General features: G+C 47.7%; 1 protein-coding gene across 1 annotated transcript; it reads right to left on the bottom strand.

Annotated features, from left to right (window-relative positions):
* Window positions 1-21883, bottom strand: Prkrip1 (PRKR interacting protein 1). Its single transcript, XM_047534201.1, has 6 exons — window positions 21716-21883; window positions 20961-21039; window positions 20021-20121; window positions 17258-17343; window positions 16122-16189; window positions 1-1340 (listed from the first exon to the last, which is right to left on the bottom strand). Exons 1-6 carry the CDS (start codon window positions 21839-21841, stop codon window positions 1243-1245), a joined length of 558 nt encoding a protein of 185 aa, XP_047390157.1. The 5' UTR covers window positions 21842-21883; the 3' UTR covers window positions 1-1242.
* Window positions 21884-22478: the final 595 nt, after the last annotated feature.

A 22478-nucleotide genomic window follows, 5' to 3' on the forward strand; every position in this document is an offset into this window, starting at 1 on the left:
CACCAGGGTATGTGTCAGTTTATTAGGACTGACTCTTCATTTCCGCTTCCTGGGAAAGAAAAACTCTTGGGACAAAACTTGTCAGAGATGTCGCGTGGCAGAGTGGGGCCAGGGAACTCTGTGTGAAAGATAAGTAAGCCTTCCTGTGTTTCCCCTCACTCAAAACCACTTCCTCCTTAATGCTATCCAAGTCCATAAAAGGCACACCACATTTTCAGGAGTTGGGAGATAATCCAAAGATGGAGCGAAGACTCTAAACAGAAACTGTCTCTGTTGCCCCCACTGGCCTGAAGGCACCCAAGTCAAAGGCAGCCCTGAGTTACCTCGGGAAGACACTGAGGTCAAAGCTGTCCTCGGTCACCTCCCAAGCTCCCTGGCTCCAGCACAGCACCACTCAAAGACACAGTGGGAGTGCTGGCTCCTATGCAACCCGGAGGAAAGTTCCAACCAGCTGTGGGCACTTCAGTCCCTCCTCTGTAGATGCCCTGTGACCTCAGGATGGAAGTGCAGCTTGGCCCCTCCTGCAGCTCGGCTCGGGCCCGTCAGCCCAGCCTGGGTTCTCTCCCTCCTTATTCTCTGGTCTCCACTGCATTCCCCACAGCAAGCCCCCATTCCCGTGGTCCAGCCCCTGGTGAAGTCCTGCCCACACCTCCCTTGGTTCTGGGAGCTGCTGGGGATGCGGCTCTCCCGCAGTTTGGTCTGCACCCTGAGTGGAGGAACAGGGTCAAAAACCAGCAACTGGCCGGCACCAGGGCAAGGCTGTGTCGGGGGCAGGGAGTCAGGGAGCAGATGGCTAACAGGATCTGCAGCCCCTCAGGCCCCGTCTCAGCGTCACTCCACAGCCTCTCTACAGCTCTGGGATTCACAGTCCACATATCTGAACAGTGCCTAGAGGTTTTCTGCTTTTTACTAAATAAATATTCCCTTCACAGAAACCAGCCCCACACTTGCTGCCATTCAAATCCAGAGAACAGGAGCCAGAGGCAGGCGGTGAGGCCTTTTCCCTACAGCAGGAGCACGGACGGAGGATGCCAGGCAGTGCCCTCCAGGAGACAGTCCCCTGTCCCCCAGGCTGAGTCCTGCCAACAGGACTACAAGCAGCTGGGGGCTCCCAAGTGCTTCCTGCACAGTGAGTCCTGGGGAGCTGAGCCAAACAGGCTCTTCTTCCTTCTGGTCGCATTGAGGATTTGGAGCCCTGGTCACAGAAAGAGCCAGGCTCCTGACGGCCGGTGTGCAAGCACTTCATCGCCCCATGATGAAGCTGGGTTCGTCTTCCTCCTCCTCGGTTCCAGATGCCTCCTCAGAGCTAGTGGACTGCTGCTCCTGGGACTGACTGCGTCCTGTAACCACAAGACATTCATCAGATTACAGACATACGAATCCACTTGGAGAGTCAGGAGTGCTTTTAAAGAGAGCAGAGGGGACATCAGGAACTCCTTGATCCTGCACAGCCCAGCCAGAGGCAGTCCTCACCAGCACGCCACACTGAAGCAAGGGTAAGTGACCTGCCACCACTCTCATGGGGGCACTGTATCTTCACCAAAAGGTTCAGCAGCACACAAGAGAACCTGACACCCCACAAAACAGGCTTATGCTTTTGTATAGCTCTCGCCACCTTCAGTGCCCACCACCTGCAGAAGGACAATGATCCCATGGGTCCTGAACTCAACACACTGGACTCACAACACCTCCTGCTGAGGGCTCAAGGCCTACTGCACTCAGCAAGAGGATTTTCAAAAACTATAGCAGAAGGCTCTGCCCACAACAAATATGCCAGCCTCCTGCCTCCTCCCAAACACAGGCCCAGAGGCCCTCTCCTGGTACCGCATGGGCAGTTCCTGGGCTTCCAGTGTTTTCCCTGTCACGGCTGCCAGTATGACAGTACAGCTGAGCTGGCTGAAAGCACAGTACAGAGACAACTTGTTCCCAGACCCTCCTCTTCCTCCAAGGGAGCAGGGAAGGGGGGTGAGAGTTGGAAAGAGGCCGCGGGAGACCACAGGCAGCAGGAGGTCCTCCAGCTCAGCCACTCTGGACAGCACCTGCAGGCACAGTGGCCTTGCCAGCACACAACCACATGAGTCCACGGGCTCCTCCTTGGAAACAAGCAGAACTCAACCCTGCAGCCTGTGCCCACGACATGCCAGAACTTTCCTACCAGAGTTCAACAGGGCTCCTAGAAGTGAGGCCGGGGGCCTAAAATTCACCGTCTTAACCTCTCCAGGATGGGACACTAAAAAGAGTATTCACAGCAATGAGCAGAAATCACCTGTAAGTTTTAATTTAATCAATCTGTATAGGCTGTGCTAAGTCTTTGTCTTCTTCTTTTTTCCCCTGTACTAGGAATTGAAACCAGCTCTTTTCTTTTCTTTTTTTTTTTCTTTTTTGCAGTGCTGGGGATTGAACCCAGGGCCTTGTGCTTGCAAGGCAAGCACTGTACCAACTGAGCCATATCCCCAGCCCTGAATCCAGCTCTTTTCTATTTTTTATTTTGAGACAGGGTCTCGTTGAGTTGCTTAGAGTCTTGGGAAGTTGCTTAGGCTGGTCTTGAACTTGAGATCATCCTGCCTGGGCCTTCTGAGCCGCTGGGATTACAGGTGTGTGCCACTGCACCCAGTCTAGTCTTTAAGTATCTTGTTTAATCCTAACAGCAGGTTAGAGGTAAGCACCACTACTATATATTGGATTTTACAGACAACAAAAACAAAGTTCAGAGAGGAATAATAATCTGTGGCTCGAGGTCTCCTGTTACCTTAGGGACCCAGGATTAGACCTGGGCAGCTCCTGCCTCTACTTACACTGCCTATGGAAATTGTGGAAAGAAACCGAGGCAAAGTAAGGAGCAAGGTGAGCACACACCATGCACGCTATGGAGAAGCTGAGGACCAGAGACAGGCCGAGCCCAGATCTGCACTCATGCGAGCTCTGACTCACCGTGGCATGAACAGGAATAGACAACGTTCTGTGGCACATCAGGCCACCAGACTGGCTGTGAGCAGCCAGTGGCATCTGGCCCTAGGACCATACCACTGTCTCTACCTCGAAGCCCAAGGAATCAGGAATTCTACTGTCTATAGCCCAGGTGCACACCAGCTGGGTACTCTGCAACTGTAGAAGTTTGTTTTGTGCTGAGACACATTCCCACCTCAAGTCAGAGACCCACCACCTGCTTGTGGCTCTGAACACAGTAGGACAAGAGCCCTGGATCAGACCTCTGATTCCAACCTTAAATGAAGAATAGAGAGCTGGCCACCCTGGCGTTTTTGGGGATGGGGTATAACACAAGAGGGTGCGAAGGCTTCCTGGGGGGCAGAAAGCATCTGTTAAAGCAGCACCTCACCCCACGGTAAGCACTGTGGGCTCTTGCATGGGGAGACACGTTGGGGTGCAAAAGTCTCACCTTCAAAAAGAAGCCTAGAGGTGGGGTATAGACTCTCAAGTCCTCCAACAAAATTAACCCACCAGATTCATTCTTTCAACATAAGTAAACAGCAACAAAGTACTTACTTCTCGCTGGCTACTATGCTTTATGTTGGGAATTAAGACACCTCCACAAATTACAACAATAAGGTACCACAACACATACCTCAGAATGGCTGAAATCCATAAAACTGAAAACACCAACTGCTGGTGAGGATGTAGAGTAATGGATCTGTCATCCCTTGCTGGTAGGAGTGCAGAATGGCCTAGTCACTTTGCAAGACAGTTTGGCAGTTTCTTACGAAGCTAAACAAGATTAATCTTGTCACACAATCTAGCAATCGCACCCCAAGGTACTCCACTGACCTGAAGCATGTGCACACAAAAACAAGCACGAATGTCTGCTGTAGCTTCATACGTAACCTCCAAAATGTAATCAAAGGTCCTTCAGCCAGGCACAGTGGCACACGCCTGTAACCCCAGTGATTGGGGAGGCTATGGCAGGAGGGTCTCAAGTTCAAGGCCAGCCTGGGCAACTTAGAGATTCTGTCTCAAAAATTAAAAAGGGTTAGGGAGGTCGCTCAGTGGTAACACACCCCTTGGTTCAATTTCCAGTCTGGGGCGGGAGTGGGGTAGGGTTGTCCTTCAATAGATAAGTGGGAAAAATGTGGCATATCTATATGATGCAATACTATAGCAATAAAAAAGAATGAGTAAGCCATGCAAAGATACTGATAAAATTTTTTAAAAAAATTTTTCTTTTTTAGCTGTCAATGGACCTTTATTTTATATATTTATATGCGGTGCTGAGAATCAAACCCAGTGCCTCACATGTGCTAGGCAAGTGCGCTACCCCTGAGCCACAACCCCAGCCCTAATCTTAAAAGCATCCTGCTATGTGCAAGGGGCCCACCTGAAAAGGCTGCATGCCATGGGATTCCAACTCTACAACATACAAGAAGCAGCAAAACTATGGAGACGGTAAATAGATGAGGGCCACCAGTAAATAGATGGGGTGGGAGGAGGCTGAAAAGAATGAGCACTGGAAATTTTTTTTTAGTATTATTTTAAATTGTCAATGGACCTTTATTGATTTATATGCGGTGTTGAGAATTGAACCCAGTGCCTCACACATGCTAGGTGAGTGCTCTACCACTGAGTCACAGCCCAGCCCAGCACTGGAAATTTTTCAGGACAGTGAAAATATTCTGTATGACACAGCAATGGTGGATACACAAAATGACACATTTGTCAAATGTGTCACAGAATTCTGCAACAAAAAGAATCAAACCTTAATTATGCAAATTTTAAACTCATTTAGGAGGCCAAGGATCCCAGGGTGGAGTGCAAAAGACAACAGAACCCAACTATCCTACAATGTACGACACTGCCTCTGAGAAGGGGCGAGGGAAGGGAGCCGATCTGTGAGGCCAAGAGCAAGCACCGTGCGCAGACCTCACTCCACTGGTCACTCTCCTTCCCACGGGGCAACAGCAATTTTTGTTTTAAGCTGCACATTAGGCAAGTACTCGTCTACTGAGCTACATCTCCAGCCCTTTTTACATTTAATTCTGAGACTGGGTTTTGCTTAGTTGCCCAGGCTGGTCTTGAACTTGGGATCCTCCTGCCTCGGCTTCCCGAGTTGCCCCCAGACCTCAATTTCTAATACCATTCCTGCAATAAAAGGAGCCAGGATTTCTTGGACAAATGGTTGATTTTAGGCGAGGTGAAAAGTGGACTACCCTGGTTTGCCAGAAAGCAGGAAGAGCGAGAGAGGAAGAGGGAAAAATGCCCACAACGATGGGATCTGTCAAAGGGACAGAGGCCAAATGAACAAGCTACCGATCGCCAAAGTGGGAGCGATTTGTGAACAAGGTAAATAACATAGTACTGAATCACGGCTTGAAGTATAAAATCAACATCCACGAGTCCATCCTGACATACATGGACCCCTGTGCAGGTACCACCTGCAGAGGCTCTGACACCGTGGAGGAGGGCACAATTGGGCCTGCCCCCTTCAGTGTGGGCTGCACAGGGTGACTTCCTTTTATGACGGGGGTTAGATTTACAGTGGAGAAACCTGACAGGATGCTGGCTGTCGCAGAGGCACCTGACCTCTGCTCCTCCTCCCACCCACATAGTGTTTTCCATAATCATGAGGAAAACAATGGCGAATCCTGACTGAGACACTTTACAGACCTGACCCAAATCAAGTCTGAGAAGAAACTGTCACAGCCAAAGGAGCCTAAGGACACGTGAAGATTACATAGTACAGTGTCCAGGCTGGATTCTGGAACAGGAAGAGGCCTTTAGGTTAAAAATAAAGGAAATCAGAACAAGGCCTGGACTTTGGCTCCCATATGCACCACGCTGGTTCATGTGCTCTGGTAAATGTATCCACTAATGAGTGGTTAACACCGGAGGAAATGGGGTGTGTGAGCACCCTGCATTATCTTTGCAATTTTCCAAAACGACTCTGAAAAACTTTAGAAAAAGCAGGAGCTGGTAGCACACTTGGCCTAGCATGTATGAGGCACTGGGTTCAAGCCCTGGCACTAACAAAAGATAAACAAAATAAAGGTATTGTGTCCATCTAAACTAAAAGAAAAAAGAGAGAGAAAAAGCAAGACATCAACTAGAGCTGAGGGGACAAGCAGGTTATGTGATTTGGCGGGTTCTGTAACCAAGTATACGCCAAACCCCATGGAGGTGGGGCAAGGTGGAGCCACGCTGCACCTGCAGGAGGCGTGGCAGAGGGACGGCAAAGGACCAGTGTGAGTCCTTCAGGCACAGGGGAAGTCAGCGAGAGTGGAAAGGAAAAAGGCCCAGCAGCCTGACTGCACACGGCGAGGCTGAGGGACAGAGGAATAGGCCTAGCAGGGCACAGGCCTGCCAGAGTAAAGCAGCGGAGACAGGAAGGGGCCCAACAGAGAGGGTCAGGGAGGGTGGGGCTGCCAACAGAGTTTCAAGCTGGGTCACTTTGTGGGCAAGTCTGGCCACCTGGGATCAAATCCTGGCCCACTGCCCACGCCCACTGTAGTTCTGCAGGTGCCACCATTATCACTAGGTGCCTGCAAAATTCAGGTAACCACTAAACACCTGGCAGGGCTGTGAGGACGATGCCAGCTAATACGTGCAAAGTACTGAGAAGTCTGAAGACATAATAAACGGTCAATAAATGTTCCATAAGCAGAATGAATGACAATCCATCTGTGTTTTAAAAAAGAGCTATGGAGCTGTACACAGGCGGGCTGGGGAGGACACTAAGGTTTCCACATCTACACGGTATGCACGCGTTCGTCCACGCACCACACGTTTCCTGCAGTACTGGGGATCAAAGCTAGCACTGGAGCCTGTGAGGCGAGAATCTTCCATTCGGCTAAACCCCCAGCCCTCTACCTTTATTTTAAAAATAATTTTAATAAATCCCCAACGAGAACTTGATTTCCTCTCATACACGTGGCTCTTGTCCAGAGCGGAAAAGCAGCTTCTGAAAGCCAGTACCAGTGAGGACATGGTAAAAATACTCACTGCCGCATGTGGTTCATGGTCATGAAAACTGGTACTGTTCCTCTGGAAAGTAGCTGGCAGTGTATTTCAAGAGCCATGAGTTCTTTTTATACTTTGAGCTAGTAATCACTATGTTGGGAATTTATGTTAATTTATGCCTCCCAAAAGAAGCAAGGGAGACAGGCACACACTCTTGACTTTAAGTGTCTTCTACAAAAAACAAAACCAAATCAATCTAATGTCTAATGAAAGGAGAAGGAAAATGGCTGGGTACACTACAGCATGTCAACTATTGGGCACTATTAGTCACTGAAAAAATTATGAAGGAACAGAAATACTTTACAAAATAAGCAAACGAAAAACTTCCTACACATGCAAATGTGCATATGGAGACGGACTGAAACAGACTGAGGCCAGGTGTGGTGCAACAGCCAGTAGTCCCAGCGACCTGGGAGGCTAGAGCAGGAGGATCACTTGAGCTCAGGAGCTGGAGTCTAGCCTTGGCAACACAGAGACCCTTGTATCAAAAATCAAACCAAGCCAAGACGACAGAAAACAGTGACCTATCTGGACAAAGATACTTGAGCTTTCCCAAGATTTCCTTCCACTATTATAATATTGTACACATATTTCAAGATCTAGGAACCTGACATTTTATACATAGAATATAGGCACCCTGGTAAAATACAAACTGGTAACTGAAATGGACTTTGTGTGTGCAGGTTCACTTGTGCTGGGGCTTAACACAGAGCCTCGTGCATACTACGTAAGCACTCTGCAGCTGCGCTACGCCCCAAGCCCTGATAATTTTTTAAAAAGTAGATGAAGGAATAGACTACAAAAAAAATCCCTCTGCACTATGAAATTGTAAGGTTATAGGAAAATATTGCCAAGGGACAAATTAGGACAACTATTAATACAGCATTAATATTCATAAGGCCTACAAATAAAAAGTGAAATTAAAGAAATGATATTAAAATGTTAAAATAGCTGGGTACAATGGAGCACACCTGTAATTCTAGCTTGTAAGGTCCTGGGTTCAATCCCCCTGCAACCAAAAAAACAAAAAGTAATTTAAAGCGACATCCCCAGCCCTTTTTATTTTTTGAGACAGGGTCTTGCTAAGTTGTCCAGACTGGCCTTGAGCCTGCAATTCCTCTTCCTTAGCTTCCCAAGCTGTTGCGATTACAAGCTGATACTGCCATGCCTGATGTAAAGTTGCTACTTTTAATAAAGACTATAGATAACTTATTTTTGACATTGTTCTTTTCTGCACATTCCAATAATTTCTAAAATGTCATGTAGTACCTTTATCCCCAAAACACAAAAGATGGGCTGGGGGTGTAGCTTAGTTTTAGAGCACATGCTGAGCAAGTATGAAGCCCTGGGTTCAAAACCTAGTGTACCCCCTGCAATCCCCAAAAGACAGACATAATGGACATGGATAGATTCCCAACATGGCACGCTGCCTCTGAATTAAACAGTTAAATCCAAAACACACACTGAATGCCTTCTGAATATACTGAGTGTCTCTAAATCTGTATTTCTCAGTTGGAGGGAATTCTGTTCCCTCCCCTATTAGGGGACGCTGGCAATGCCTTAGACATCTTTGCCAATGACTAGAGGTACTACTAGCCTACTGGCATCTAGTGGATAGATGCTAGGATGCTGTTAAACATCCCGTCTTGGGGCTGTGGTTGTGACTCAGTGGCAGAGCGCTTGCCTAGCACATGTTGAGGCACTGGGTTCCATCCTTGGCATCACATAAATATAAATAAATAAAACAAAGGGATTGTGTCCATCTACAACTAAAGAAATTTAAAAAACAAAACAAAAAAATTCTGTCACGAACAGGACACAGTCCCTCCTACAGAAAGGTAATCCTGCCCAAAACACCCACAGAGCCGGGGCTGAGAAAGTGCTCTAAGTGTGCCCAACCAAATCCCCTTAAGGCCACCCTGGACTTCTTTGACAGGCAGGCCTACGTCAGGATAAGGTGCCACAATGCACCACTTTGGGAGTTCAAGACTTCAGCATAATCCAAACTGGCTTAATGTCATCCAGTGGTGTCACTTAGACATGAGTCCTGCAGTGCAGGGTATTTTCACTGTTCCTGGACCAGCACAGAAAACAAGCAGGGAGACTGACTCTCCAACAACAGAAGAGAACTCCTAGTCGCTGACCATCACTGCTTCTTAGAGGAGCCAAGAGAGCATGAGTGGTAGAGCTCCCTCCAAATCCATGCAGACCCACGGTGCCTCAGTACCACCTATTCATTTTGACTTAATGAAAATATGGAAAGAAACCGAAAGGACAACAAAAAGGCTTAAAAAGTGCCCTGTGATGGTCATCCCTACAACACTCTGCTCTGCTCGTCCGCTACCACGCACGGACAGCCATGTGTATGGACGTCCTCTGCTGAGCGGGTCTGCCTTCACGAGTGAGTATGAAAGCGGCATGCTCCCTCCCAGTGTCTGACTGCAGCCCAGAGCCCACATGGACACTGGAAGAATTTCAGAAAACAGTTACTCTCGGAATGATGCCCTGTGACGTTTTCCAGTCTATTTATCCACAGTTTAAAAAAGGCTGCTGCAACCTCTAAACTGGTTTCATGCCTCAGTGATGAAAAGATCCCACCCTCAGTTTGAAAACATGTGACGCCATGATGGGACATGTGTACAAACCTCTCTCTTTTTTCAGGGAGTGGGGTACTAGGGATTGAACCCAGAGGTCCTCTACCACTAAGTCACATTCCCAGCCTCTTTTTCTTTTTTATTTTGAGGCAGAGTCTCACTAAGTTGCCAGGCTGGCCTCAAATTTGTGTCGATGCCCTTGCCTCATCCTCCCCAGCAGCAGGTGCCACTGCGCCTGGCTAAAGCCCCGAAGTGCAGGGCAGGGCAGGCTCACAGTCGTTTTAAACAAGTTGGAGGCTCTAAAGGAAGCATTCCCAAAGTTGTGTGATCTTGAACATTCTTCACAGTCTTGGACCAAATTAAAGAACAATGACTGAAAACCACACGACTGCCTGCACCTGATGTCTACACGCATTAGGAAAGGAGGGTTTAAGAAACCATGTTCTCTCCTGGAAATGACGTCAAAGGCACAGGCACACACCAACTGGACTTCATGAACATTAACAAATTTTGTGTGTCACAAGTCAGTATGCACAGAGTTAAAGGACAAGCCACAGAATGGGAGAAAATATATGCAAATATATGTATGTAATAAGGATTAGTATCCAGAAAATAGAGAATTCCTAAAACATAACAACAGCAACAAACCCAAATCAAAAATGGGCAAAGGATGTGAATAGATGCTTCTCCAAAGAATGTATACGAATACAAAATAGGGCTGAGGATGTGGCTCAGTGGTCGAGTGCCTCTGGGTTCAATCCCTGGTACCAAAAACCAAAAGCACACGAAAAGATGCTCGGCACCACTGATCACTAGGGAAATGCAAATCAAAAGCACAATCAATACCGCCTCACACACATTAGGAGAGCGCCACTGAAAGCCAAACAAAATCGAGCTGCGCGTGGTGACAACACACCTCTAATCCCAGCAGCTCAGGAGGCTGAGGCAGGAGGATCGTAAGTTCAAAGCCAGCCTTAGCAACAGTGAGGCGCTAAGAAACTCAGTGAGACCCTGTCACTAAATAAAATACAAAATAGGGCTAGGGATGTGGCTCAGTGATCTAGTACCCCTGGGTTCAATCCCTGGTACCAAAAACCAAAATGAAACAGGCGCTGGTGAGGATGTGAGGCAGCCAGTGCCCTGTACTTTGACAGCTGCAGAAACGTGAAATGGTCGGTAACTGTGGAAAACACTATGGAAGGCCTTCCAAAGTCACACAGAATCACCATCTGACCCAGCGACGCCACTTCTGGGTTCACAACCTGAAGAACTGAAAGCAGGGCCTCAGAGACGCCTGTGCTTCACGTCGAGAGCAATATTCTTCACCAGAGCCAAAGGGGGAAGCAGCCAGTGTCACGAGGAACCACGAGAGGAGCAATATGGGGTCCAAACATACAATAGGAGATCACTCAGGCTTACAAAGGAGGGGAATTCTGAAATTCTGACATCATGACACGGACAGACACAGACCTCGAGGACACCATGCTAAGTGAAATAAACCAGTCCCAAGAGACAAGCACTGCATGAATCCACTTAGAGTCTACTCAGAGTAGTTAAGTTCCCAGAGACAGTAGAGTGTTGGGTGCCAGGGGCTGGGGTAGGGAGGGAGGGGAGCTGCTGTTCAGCTTCAGTTTGGAAGATGGAAAAGTTCTGGGGAAGGTCAGGCAATGGCAGAACAACACTAGCACCGACCTCAGGCTACTGAAGGGTGCAACTGAAACAACAGTAAGAGGGTTAACTTTATGTCATGTATCTTATGATAATTAAAAGCTGCGGAAGGGCTGGGGTGTGGCTTAGTGGTACATGGCTTGCCCAGCATGCACAAGGCCCTGGGTTTGAGCCTCAGGTGGAGAAGAAGCCTAGCTAGGTGACGCTGTCACTTGTTCCCTTCAATTCTAGAACCAATTATTAAAAAGTAATATGCAATTCCCAAGAGCCAACATAGGTTAAGTACAAACTCATCGTAAAATGGCCTGCTTCTGCTTCAGAAAGGGCTCTTGTGGATTTACTGGTAAGGGACACCCCCAAACACCATCTATCTTTAGGACAGCAAGGTATCTGACTAGTCATCAAATTGCAGAATTTTTATTTTTGTGGTGCCAAAGGCACCCCAGGCAAGTGTCCTACCACTGGGTTACGTCCCCAGAATTTTAGATCTAGAAAAAGCTTATCATTTTATAAGCTAAAAAACAGAAAGAAGCTAAATCCACTTACACAGAAGTCAGAAGTCTGAGTGAGCCAGGGTGGGGCTGGAGGTGGGGGAACTGATCCTAGAACCCAGGTCTACTGTATTCATTTGGTGATCCCAAGTTATCTTTAGAGTCTCTGAAAACACCCCTGTGGGGGAGATGAAAGGAAATGGGGAGGCTGGCTAACTCAGTTGGAGAACAGCTCCACGCCAGTTTCAGTGAATGTGCAGACAGGCTGGACAGCTCCAGCAGATACTCTAGGGCTCTGACCTTCAGTCTGGCTCAACATTCTTTACTAATTACACAGGAATCCACCCACGACAACATCAAAAGACATGGCAACATGCTAACATCCAGAATGAGAATTCTAAAGGGTTCTGGAAGCCTTAATTGATAGAAGCAGTAATACCACTTTGAGATGCAAAAAAGCTAAGGACGGATGGACGGAGCACATTTCAATTCCATATCTCCCACTGACTGCAGTTGTGGAGGCTGGACAGAATACACACTCTGAAAAGTAAACAAATTAGGGAAGAAGACCAGTGCACAAAGCACCACTACAAGCAGCGAATTACCTGCTGTTGCTTTTCTCCCGTCCAGTGTCCCCCAGCCTGGACTCAGGGTGACCCAGAACCCAAAAGAAGAGATGGGCACAGACAAAGCTCTAGGAGAATCCTGCTGCTCTGGCTGAGGTAATGGAGGGGACTCCTGGCCCCCAGGGTGGGCACGCTCTTTCCCTTCTCTGAGACCCTAGTTCCCAGGCAATCCTGCAGGGCCAGGGTGGCAGCAGCGGCAGAAAGGGTTTGCAGGCAGCTAAAGCTTTGAAAGAAGAGGATTTCTTTCTAATTAGAAGAGTTGGGGTTTTCAGGGAGGCAGGCACGCCCTGTTGCTTTTCTTCTCTGTTTCACTCTGCAGATCATCGGCAGGTCAATGGCTCTGAGAAGTGGACTCAAAGAATTATACAAAGTGGCCACTGGGTGGCACACGAAGACATCAGGAGAGCACAGCAAACTCCAAAAGCTGATTGTCAGAGGAACCACAACCCACAGAAGGCAGGTTAGAACCCATGTTCTGGACACAACCAGATTGACTGACTGCTAGAACAAACAGCAAGGAGACCCAGAAGCCTCACTTTACAATATTCAAGACATCCAAGACATAAGAGAAAAATACTCATGAAGAATCAGCAGACTCAACTTGTGTGGGAAAAAGCAATTCACACATGCCAGCGCTGGGACAGCCCAGGCATTGGAATACCACACACCTTAAAGCACCTGAACGAAACAGGAGGAAAGGCCGTGGAAACGCACAGCCAGCACCTGCCCTAAGTAAACAACTGCAGAAAGACCTTCCCAGGGACAAACACCAGAGGTCAGCCTGGAGTGTCAGCAACCAGGAAGAACAGAACTCTGAAAGTACCTGGTTAGTATCTCTTGAGGTCTTTCAATACATTATGTTTGAAAATAAAATAATATCTGATGAGGTTTTCAATGTCTGTAGACATAGCTAAGGGTAAAAGGAGGCATGAGATAGAAACTGCCTACACTTCACCTCTGCAGGGAAATACCGATGTTAGGTGGAACGCAATACTAGCGCCACCAGAGTCGCAAGAGCTGTAAAAGGGACAGAATGAAAAACACAACAGAGCCAGTGTGCAGCTAAGGCACAGAGCACTTGTCTAGCAAGGCCTCGGATCCAGCCTGAGCAACACCCACAGGATGACCCTTCAAAGTAAAGGCGTCGGTGGGTTAAAATTTAAGGAGATGAGAGCATTACCACGTGGGCACACCACAGATCTCCAAAATTCTGCTCAAGCAGAAAAGCAACAAGAAAGGTGGCAAAGATTATTTCATAAAACCTACTTCTTGCTTGGCAGGTGGTACATGAGAATAATCACAGTTACTCAGGAGGCCGAGGTGGAGGATTTTAAGTTCGAGGCCAGTCTGGGAAACTTAGACCGTGTCCAAAGTAAAAAGAAAATGAAAAAGGGCTGGGGATGTAGCTCAGTGGTAGAGTACCCTCGGATCCATTCCCAGCATTCATCAATCAATCAGTCATTCATCAAATAAACCAACGAGGTTGGGAGCTTCTCAGAGTTCCAAGCCCAGAGCACTGTCCCTATTTGACCTGTCTAGCAGCTCCCAGGAACCTTCTGGCAAGGCTTGTCTTGAGCTGTCCTGACTCCGGGTTCACTCAGTGTGAATGGCTTCTTCCCCTAGGCTGTCTGTCAGAAACAATCAGTGGCAACCATTTAACGCCAAGACTCCCTTAGGCAGTGATAACAGCTGAAGGAAAGAAGTGACCAAAAGCTTGAGAGGAAACGCCGGGATGCTTGAAGGCCACCCACACGTGCAAGGCTGTGCACAGGCCCGAGAAAGACCTACAACACCCTAATTCCTCACCTCTGCCTTTCTTGGGCTACGTGCAAGCAGGAAACAAAGGCTGAGGGCAACTGCAAAGGCCGCCAGGGCACTGCAGTTACCCTCCCACACACTCGGGGTCCTCAGCAAAGCCCGGGAGACCTACTGGTTCAAGGCACTTAAAGAAATCTCCATTCTTCAGCTGACTGCCAAGTTAACCAAGCAGAAACTTCAGCGATCACACACAAAAAGAGCACAGGCTTTACAGAATTAGTTCAGGAAAGTCGCTGAGCAGGAAACTCAACAATGACGATAAGCAGCAAGAAACGGCACCTGCTGGAGGGAGAGGCACATTATGCTGAGTCAAGGGGTCTATTTCCTAAATAGGTGTCCAAGCCACAAGACCCACCAACAGAACCAAGACCACCTGTTACGCCCCATCCCTCTGCTGGGAGGGCACAGAAATGCCAGCTGGTTTATTGGAGGGGTGATTTGAGGTCAGAGCAGTCACAGCACTTTGACCATCTGTGTCACATAGAACATCTACTACTCATGAAGAAGCCAGTCCTAAGAGGGCTCCATCACATTTCAACCTGCCAAGGAAAGTCCAACTTTACCATAAGCTAAAACCCACGGCCTTTACGCAGCAGCCCAGTCATTCGCAGAACAGACACCGATGCAGAAACACGGCACAGTCGTCGTTTTTTGTCTCTTACCATCCTTGGCCCTCTCCAGCTGAGGCCCTCTCTCCTTACTCTCAGCCTATAGCTCCAGGAAGACTCTGATGGATCCAGTGAGCAGGACTGGCAGCACGGTTGATGCTGTCCCCGTACCCACCCCTGTCCCTCCTTATTAAGAGAATGTCAATTTCATTTAGGGTGGCAAAGTGACGATCATGGATAAATTACTTATGACAACTCTATTTTCTCTTCACCTAGTATGAGGGTAGCTAGGGATGGCAAAGTGATCTAGTAAAATAAGTAAGGTGACATCAAAGGACATTTCTCTGGACTTTTATTTTTTCGTAACACCAGGGAGTGAATGCAGGGTCTTGTACATGCCATGTGAGCACTCTACCACTGAGGTACATCTCCAGTTCCTTCTGGGGCACCTTTTACTCTCTGTTAAAAAAAAAGGCAAGTGCCATCTCTCTCTCCCTTCTGCTTTGAACATAGGTATTATGGCAGGAACCAGGCAGCCATCTCACACTGAGGATAAAGACCCAGAGAGCTGAGTGCAGTGGTGCAAGCCTGTGATCCCCATGGCTCATGAGGCTGAGGCAGGAAGATTGTGAGTGCACAGCCAGCCTCAGCAAAAGGGAGGTGCTAAACAACTCAGTGACACCCTCTCTCTAAATAAAATTCAAAATAGGGCTGGGGATGTGGCTCAGTGGTTGAGTCCCTCTGAGTTTAATTCCACCCCCCAAAAAAAGTCAAAAGAATTGCAAGGATGTTGAACCCACCAGACTGCCATCTACTATCAGATTTCTTATCATGGAAAAGAAACTACTCATTGTTAAAACACTGTTACTTGAATTTTCTTCTTGTAGCCAAAAGCGTTCTTAACTGAAAGGACAAATGACTCAATCGGAGCCAAAAAGACACAAGACTTCTAGGCACACTGGGACAAGGCCTTGACCTTTCCTCCTGGACAAGAACGAGGCAGAAAGCACCCTGGAGAGCAGTTGCAGGCACCTCATAACCAGGCATGAGCCCGCATGTGGCCAGGTGGCCAGGACCAAGAGAAAACAACACTGAGCAGGAATGCCACCAGGTTTGTGCACCAGCCCTACCTGAAGGATGGATTAAATGTGAGCCAGTCGTTCTTTTCTGCTTAAGCCAGTCTGGTTTCTTGACACTTGTGCAATTAAATGAGCCATAACACCAATAAAGTGCCGCCTCCTCGGGTCAGTCAACCAGCCCCACACACTACACTTTTCTGTTTCTCACAAGGTGAGACCTGGGATCAGCACCTAGAGAAAGGCTACAACCAGGGAAAGTGGGCTCACTTACCTTCTTTTTGATTCTTCTGCTCAAGTTTCATCTTCTTTGCCAGTAATTTCTTCTCTTTTAATTTCTGGCTACAAATGAAAAACACACATGCTGATTCCTTCAGCATCTTGTTGCATATTTTAGAAAATAAACGCCTATTTATGGCTCTTTTAAAACCTCAGCAACAGCAAGGCCCTAGGTGATTAGGTGAGACCCTGTCTCTAAATAAAATATAAAAAAGGGATGGGGATGTGGTTGAGTGGTTGAGTGCCCCTGGGTTCAATCCCTGGTACCGACAAATAAATAAGGAAACAAATAAACAAATAAAAGGTATAATCTCTTGTGGTTTTGCCAATCCAACATTATTAAGTTGATTTCATGATGAGTCAGGATCAAATCCTGGGGAGTCCTGAGGGGATTAAAGCGCTCTCAGAAATACTGGAGATGCATTTTCATGCCAAGATGTGCATGGACTGTTTTGAAAATCCCACTCAGCTCCCTACAAGTCAAAGGACTATTTAGAAAATACAAACAACCCTGCAAGCACACACACAGCCTGCACAGCCACGCAGGTGCCTGAGGAGGTCAGACTTCCATGTAAGGAACAAGCTGAATGGGAAGTTGGGTTACACCACTTTCATGAACCCAGTGCTAAAATGCAGGACTGAAGGAGGCAAAGGCATCCATGTGCTCACACAAGTCCTGCTTTCTAGTCTGTGGGAATCTGTAAAAGCAGCGGGGCACCACGGGTCCAGGTGTGAAGGAAGCCACTCCTCCAAAGAGAGGCTCTGCCTTAGGGCAGTCACACCCACCAGTCTGCAGGTCACACAGAAGTTTGTAAATTTTTTTGAGTGAGCTTTGGCTATGCTTCCCAGGTTGCTCTCAAACTACTGGGCTCAGGTGATCCCCCTCCATTTCTTCAGTGGCTGGTGAACCAGCCCAACACACTACACTTTAATGTTTCTGGGGAGCTCAGCCCTTGGATCAGACCCAGAGAAAGGTTACCATCAAGGAGAGGGGCCAGGAGCCGCCCAGCAGCTGGCACTACAGGTGCACACCACCACAGGTGGCCACACAAGTGACACTTTGAGTACAAGGACTCGTTCGTTCATCAATCAGCCACTTTCAGACTTCCAGGTCAGACACGACGTGCTTACCGCTTTTTCCGACGCTTTGCAGTCTGCTCCTCTGCAGCAATTTTATTCTTTTCCAGTCTCTTCTGAAACTCTGCATCCAATTTTTGCTACAAAAAACCCACATCATTTAGACACACTCTGAACTGGGAGGTTTCACTGGGCTGGGTGTGAGAGTTCTAGAGGTCAGGCCATCAGGGGTACTAAATGTGGCCTTCAGGTCTCCAGGGTCACTTTAACTTTATAAGGTTGCCCCCATAGCCAGGCACAGTGGCACACACCAGGAGGCTGAGGCAGGAGGGTCACAAGTTCCAGGTCAGCCTCAGCAACTGACTGAGAACTAAGGAACGTAGGAAGACTGTCTCAAAATAAAAACTAAAAAAGGGTGGGCTGGGGAGATAGCTCAGTGGGTACAGTGCTTGCCTTATAAGCATAAGGCCCTGAGTTCAATCCCCCAGCACCACAAAAAATAAAATAAAATAAAATAAAAAAGGTTGGGGATGTAGTTCCATGATAAAATGTCTTGGATTCAATCCCCAGTACCAAAAAAATAAATAAATAAATGTTGCCCCAGGAAGGGCACATAGATACAGGGCTCTCTTATGGTGAGGTAACTCTTCCGGTTCCCTAAGACAACACTCATGTGCAACAAAACATGAAAGAGAACACTTGAGTAGTGCAGAGGGCTCCTTGAGGACAGAGGCAGTGATGACTGTCTGCTTGGTCAGCCCCTTGCCCACTGACCAGAGAACAGCACAATGATGGCTACAAGATTGGATCTATGGAATTTTCAAGTCCTAACCCTGGGGACAGTTCCTAAATGACTGATCTTAGCAGCATCACTTGCTACTGAACGCACACACACAGTACAAACATCCACAGTGTATTTTTCTTCCCAGGTTTGTTTCTAAGCCTCTATTTATTCATCTGTAAAAGAAGAGAAATTATAATTCCTCTCGGCTAGCACTGTTAGGAAGAACCATGAGAACAGTCACAGGAAAGCACCAGATAGGGCTGGGGAGATAGCTCAGTGGGTAGAGTGCTTGCCTTGCACATCCACCAATACAAAGTGCCACTTTCCATTTCTTCTAGTCATTGCCTAAAAGGTTGAGGAGGCAGAGGAGGCAAAGGAGGAACCAGCGCAGGAGGAAGAGGTGCCTCAGGTGCTGTCTGCACTGCTGGGGCTGTGTGGATCTGCACAGAAGCACACTGAAACCAAGCAAGAGAAGCTGCGACGGAAGGAAACGAGCCTCAAGACAGGACAGCTGGAAAGAAAATGAGTGAAGTCTAAAAGCCCCTGAATTATGAGTGAACTACACAGAGAGCTCTGGTGGCTGCCACACCTGAGCAAGCTCTCAGGCACGCATGCCAACCAATTCTATCGGGCTGGTGTTCTATCAGTCACTGAAAAAGGCTGAGTATTCTCTTGCCTCTTTATTTTTTTAAACTTTAGAGCCTATCTTTTGCTGCCTCAAATAAAAATCTTTGCATTTTATGGACGTCAAGTGTGTGAAACATTTTCCTGTATCTTCTCTGGATCTTTATACTAAAACTTCAGATTAATTTATGGTGCTTAGGACCACAACCTGCTCTACTTTGCCCACAACATAATTTAAAAATAAAAATGCTTCCCATAGTTTCTATACACAGAACGTTATTTCAGACATGGGAAACCTACTGTAGGGAGCCGGGATAGCTGCGACAAGCTAGGCAAACCCTCCCGCAAGGACTGAGAACATCACCACCAGAATACAGCAGGCCCTAACGAGTTTTGTGTTGATGTTGTAGTTCCTTAATTTTGAGGGTCCTCGACCCCTGTCGGTACATGTTAGCATCATGTACATTTGTGCATTTAGATGATTTTCATGTCTTTTCTAAAAGATACAGTCTGGTTTCTGTTTGTCTCAAGTTTTCAAACAATGTGGTTCACTGCTTCCTTTTCTGCTGTGGCCACGCTCTGCTCGTATTAACTGCACACAACAGAACATGCTGCCATTCTTTTCTTGACTAAGACAATGGCTTCCTTACTCTGAAATACTCGCAAATGTGAGTGAGGGCTGGGGATGCGGTCAGTGCAGTCAATGGTAGGAGAGCATTTGTCTGACGTGTGCAACTCTCTGGGTCCTTTTCTTTTTATTTTTTTGTTTCCCTCCTCTGAGACTAGGTATCACTAAGTTACCTAGGTTGCCCTCAAATGCCTGGGTTCAAGGGATCCTCCTGCCCCAGTCTCCCAAGTAGTGGGATTACAGGTATGCATCACTGAGCCTGGTTTTCAAGTATAATTTCTTAAACAATTCTCAAATTCTTTAAAAAATAACATCAACCATTTGACCTCTGTCATGAAGAAATACTAGCCCTAACGTTAGAAAACCCCAATCTTCAATGAAAATGACAAACTGAATGCACACCACCATGCACAAAAAACAGCTACTGCACACAGGCATTCAGCTGAGAAGAGAACAAGAGAATTAATAGCTCTAGTGGTATGGGAGATCCTGCTTGCCATTCCATTCCGTGGAAAATGGCCTAGAGGGGAGAGGGAACTCTGCAGTGCCCTTCCACATACCTGGAAGACTCTGTGCCTCACTCCTGTCCTAGCGTGGGCATCTTGCTGTGCCCAGTCTGATCTAGCAGTCACCTGGACTCTGCTTTCCATGCTGACTGTGGAAGGTAGACCCCAGGCAAACCACCACCAGCTGTATCTACACTTCTTCAAACATTTCCCCCTAAAAGCTGTAAATACACATCACCCCAATACTGGAGGCTCCAGCCTCCTGGCTCACTGACCTTCTCAGCCATGGCATCCATGTAGTCCTGTCGCTGGTACTCTCTGCGGCGCAGATGCCTGTACACATGGAACTCTCCACTGCCAGCCCCAGCACTTGAACCTACAACCATAAAGATCTAGAGTTTTAGATAAAATTCAGTTACCATGACCCCCACAGTCGTCCATTATTTCACTTTTGGCTGCTAGACTTATAGCAAGTTGGAAACCTATCCATGATAATTTAAGTAAAAAGATGGAGATTACAAAAATAATATGTGCAAAACAACTGCATTTTGGGGGGTGGGTACCAGGGATTGAACTCAGGGGCACTTAAACACTGAGCCACAACCGCAGCCCTATTTTGTACTTTATTTAGAGACAGGGTCTCACTGAATTGCTTAGCACCTTACCTTTGCTGAGGCTGGCTTTGAACTCCCAAACCACTATACTGCCTCAGTCTCGCAAGCTGCTGGAATTATAGTTGTTGGCTGTACCCAGCAAACAACTGTATTCTTGTAAAAACATTTTTTTTTAAAAGAGTGATTCTGATTATAAAGAGGTTTGGAAGGCTTTATCAAAATGCTTCAAGCACAATTATGCTGATTCTAAATTCTTTTTTATATCTCTAGGTATTGTTTCTAATTACAATTAGCATGTTAATTTATAATCCAACAAAATAATAAAAATATTTCCATTTAGAAGAAAAAGCAATGTGATATTAAAAAATAACAGAAGAAAGCTGTCTAGTGAAAAACCATAAGCAACCGTACCCCTTCACTGTAAGAACAAAACACTGGACCACTGAACATTTTTTTTCCTATCAAAAAATTGAACAAATACCAACCTACAGAGAGAGAGCGAAAGAGACAAAGACACATACATACACACACACACACACACACACACACACACAATCTACCTTTCAAATTTTTATTTATACACACAGACAAAAAACATTACCCATTACATCTCGGACAAATTCTGGGGGAGGTCGAGGTGCCCATTCACTCATTTTTTCTGGAATCGGAACTGCTTTATCCTGCAATATTTAAAGAAGAAAACATCTGTTAAGTATAACCTGCTGCCAAATTTCCATCTCCTAGAAACAACGTCTAGCAAAGAGGGTGGGTTTTGTTACTTGGATTCGGAGCTGATTTTATGTTCTTCCCTTTACTTCATCCTGTACACTCTGGAATATAACCTCCACAGCCTTCCCAGGGCTACACTTTCCAGGTAGAACTTAGAAACCTCCAACTATAGGACCACTGAAGGAGGAGAACCAAGCTTTGCTGGTCAAAGGTCTAGAAAACAGACCTTCATCCAACTGTTTCTATCATCTGGGGAAGTGCGGCCTAGACTGATGGGCGAGGAACTGAGTGACCTGTTCAAGCGTTTGGGCTGCTTCCTTTCTATCGGTGGGTGCTCCTTAGAAGAAATAAACCCTTTTGCTAACTCGCAGCTTCCACCTTTTCGGTCTAACGCTTTTGCCATGGCAAAGTAAAACGAAAAAGTTCGTGAAGCCCTCCGCAGCGCCTTTAGGCCGGTTTCCAACACAAGGACACACGGAAGCTCGCTATCTCCGGGCAGCCACCCCTTCCCCAGGACTGCTCCCGGGTTTGGGTGCCCAGGTCCTCAGGCTGGAGGCAGGGAATGGGGGCGCCGGAGCGGAGAGGGGTGGGCTTCGGCCGCGCCGCGGAGCCCACGCTTCCTCTCACCGGGTTCTTCATGAGCCGCTCCAGCTTCAGCTTCTGCTCCTCCGCCGCATTCTTTGGGATGACGAGCGTCTGCGGTTCTTTCTTGGGCCTCGGTGGTCGCACAGACGAGGCGGCCGAGCTCGCCATGGCACCTCTCCCACTGCCCCCGCCAGCGAAGACTCCGGCGCGCACTCATGACGACACGCTGTTGGCGCACGCGCAGACTCCGCGCGGGGGGCGTGGTCGGGGCCGGGGCGGAGTCGCAGAGCGGAAGCGGCCTGCTGAATATTCATGAGCCCGAGGCCGGGCTGGTTTATTTTGATCAAAGCGGCTTGATTTCACTTCCTGTTTCTGAACAAATCATTGCAGCCGGAAGCCCACGTCTCTGGGGACAGGTGACCCCTCGTCTTGGTCGTCGAGGTCGCGCATCGCTGCAGAGGGCTCTCCGCACCTGCTCCCGCCGAGCTCCCCTCGCCTCTGGGCTTTGTCCCTGCGGGTTCTTGGGTCCCCGCCCAACCATTTGCAACAACCTCCATTTATATAAGAGGGTGCAAACATGTCACCGAGATTCCTGAAAACTGGAGGTCGGATCTCCTCTGTCCCCTTGGAAATACTCAGCCAAGCGATTGAGCCTGTTTCACCAGGAAGAGAAAAGCCGCCCCTCCAATCTGGGAGCCGGCCAACGTTCACAGCCAGGGCCTGCTGCTCTCCTATTGAACGTACCCAATTTCACAGAACACCCACATCGCACACGGCCTTTCTGTGACTGTGATGGAGCAAGACA

This window comes from Sciurus carolinensis, chromosome 18 (genome assembly GCF_902686445.1).
Source record: "Sciurus carolinensis chromosome 18, mSciCar1.2, whole genome shotgun sequence".
Lineage (NCBI taxonomy): Eukaryota > Metazoa > Chordata > Mammalia > Rodentia > Sciuridae > Sciurus > Sciurus carolinensis.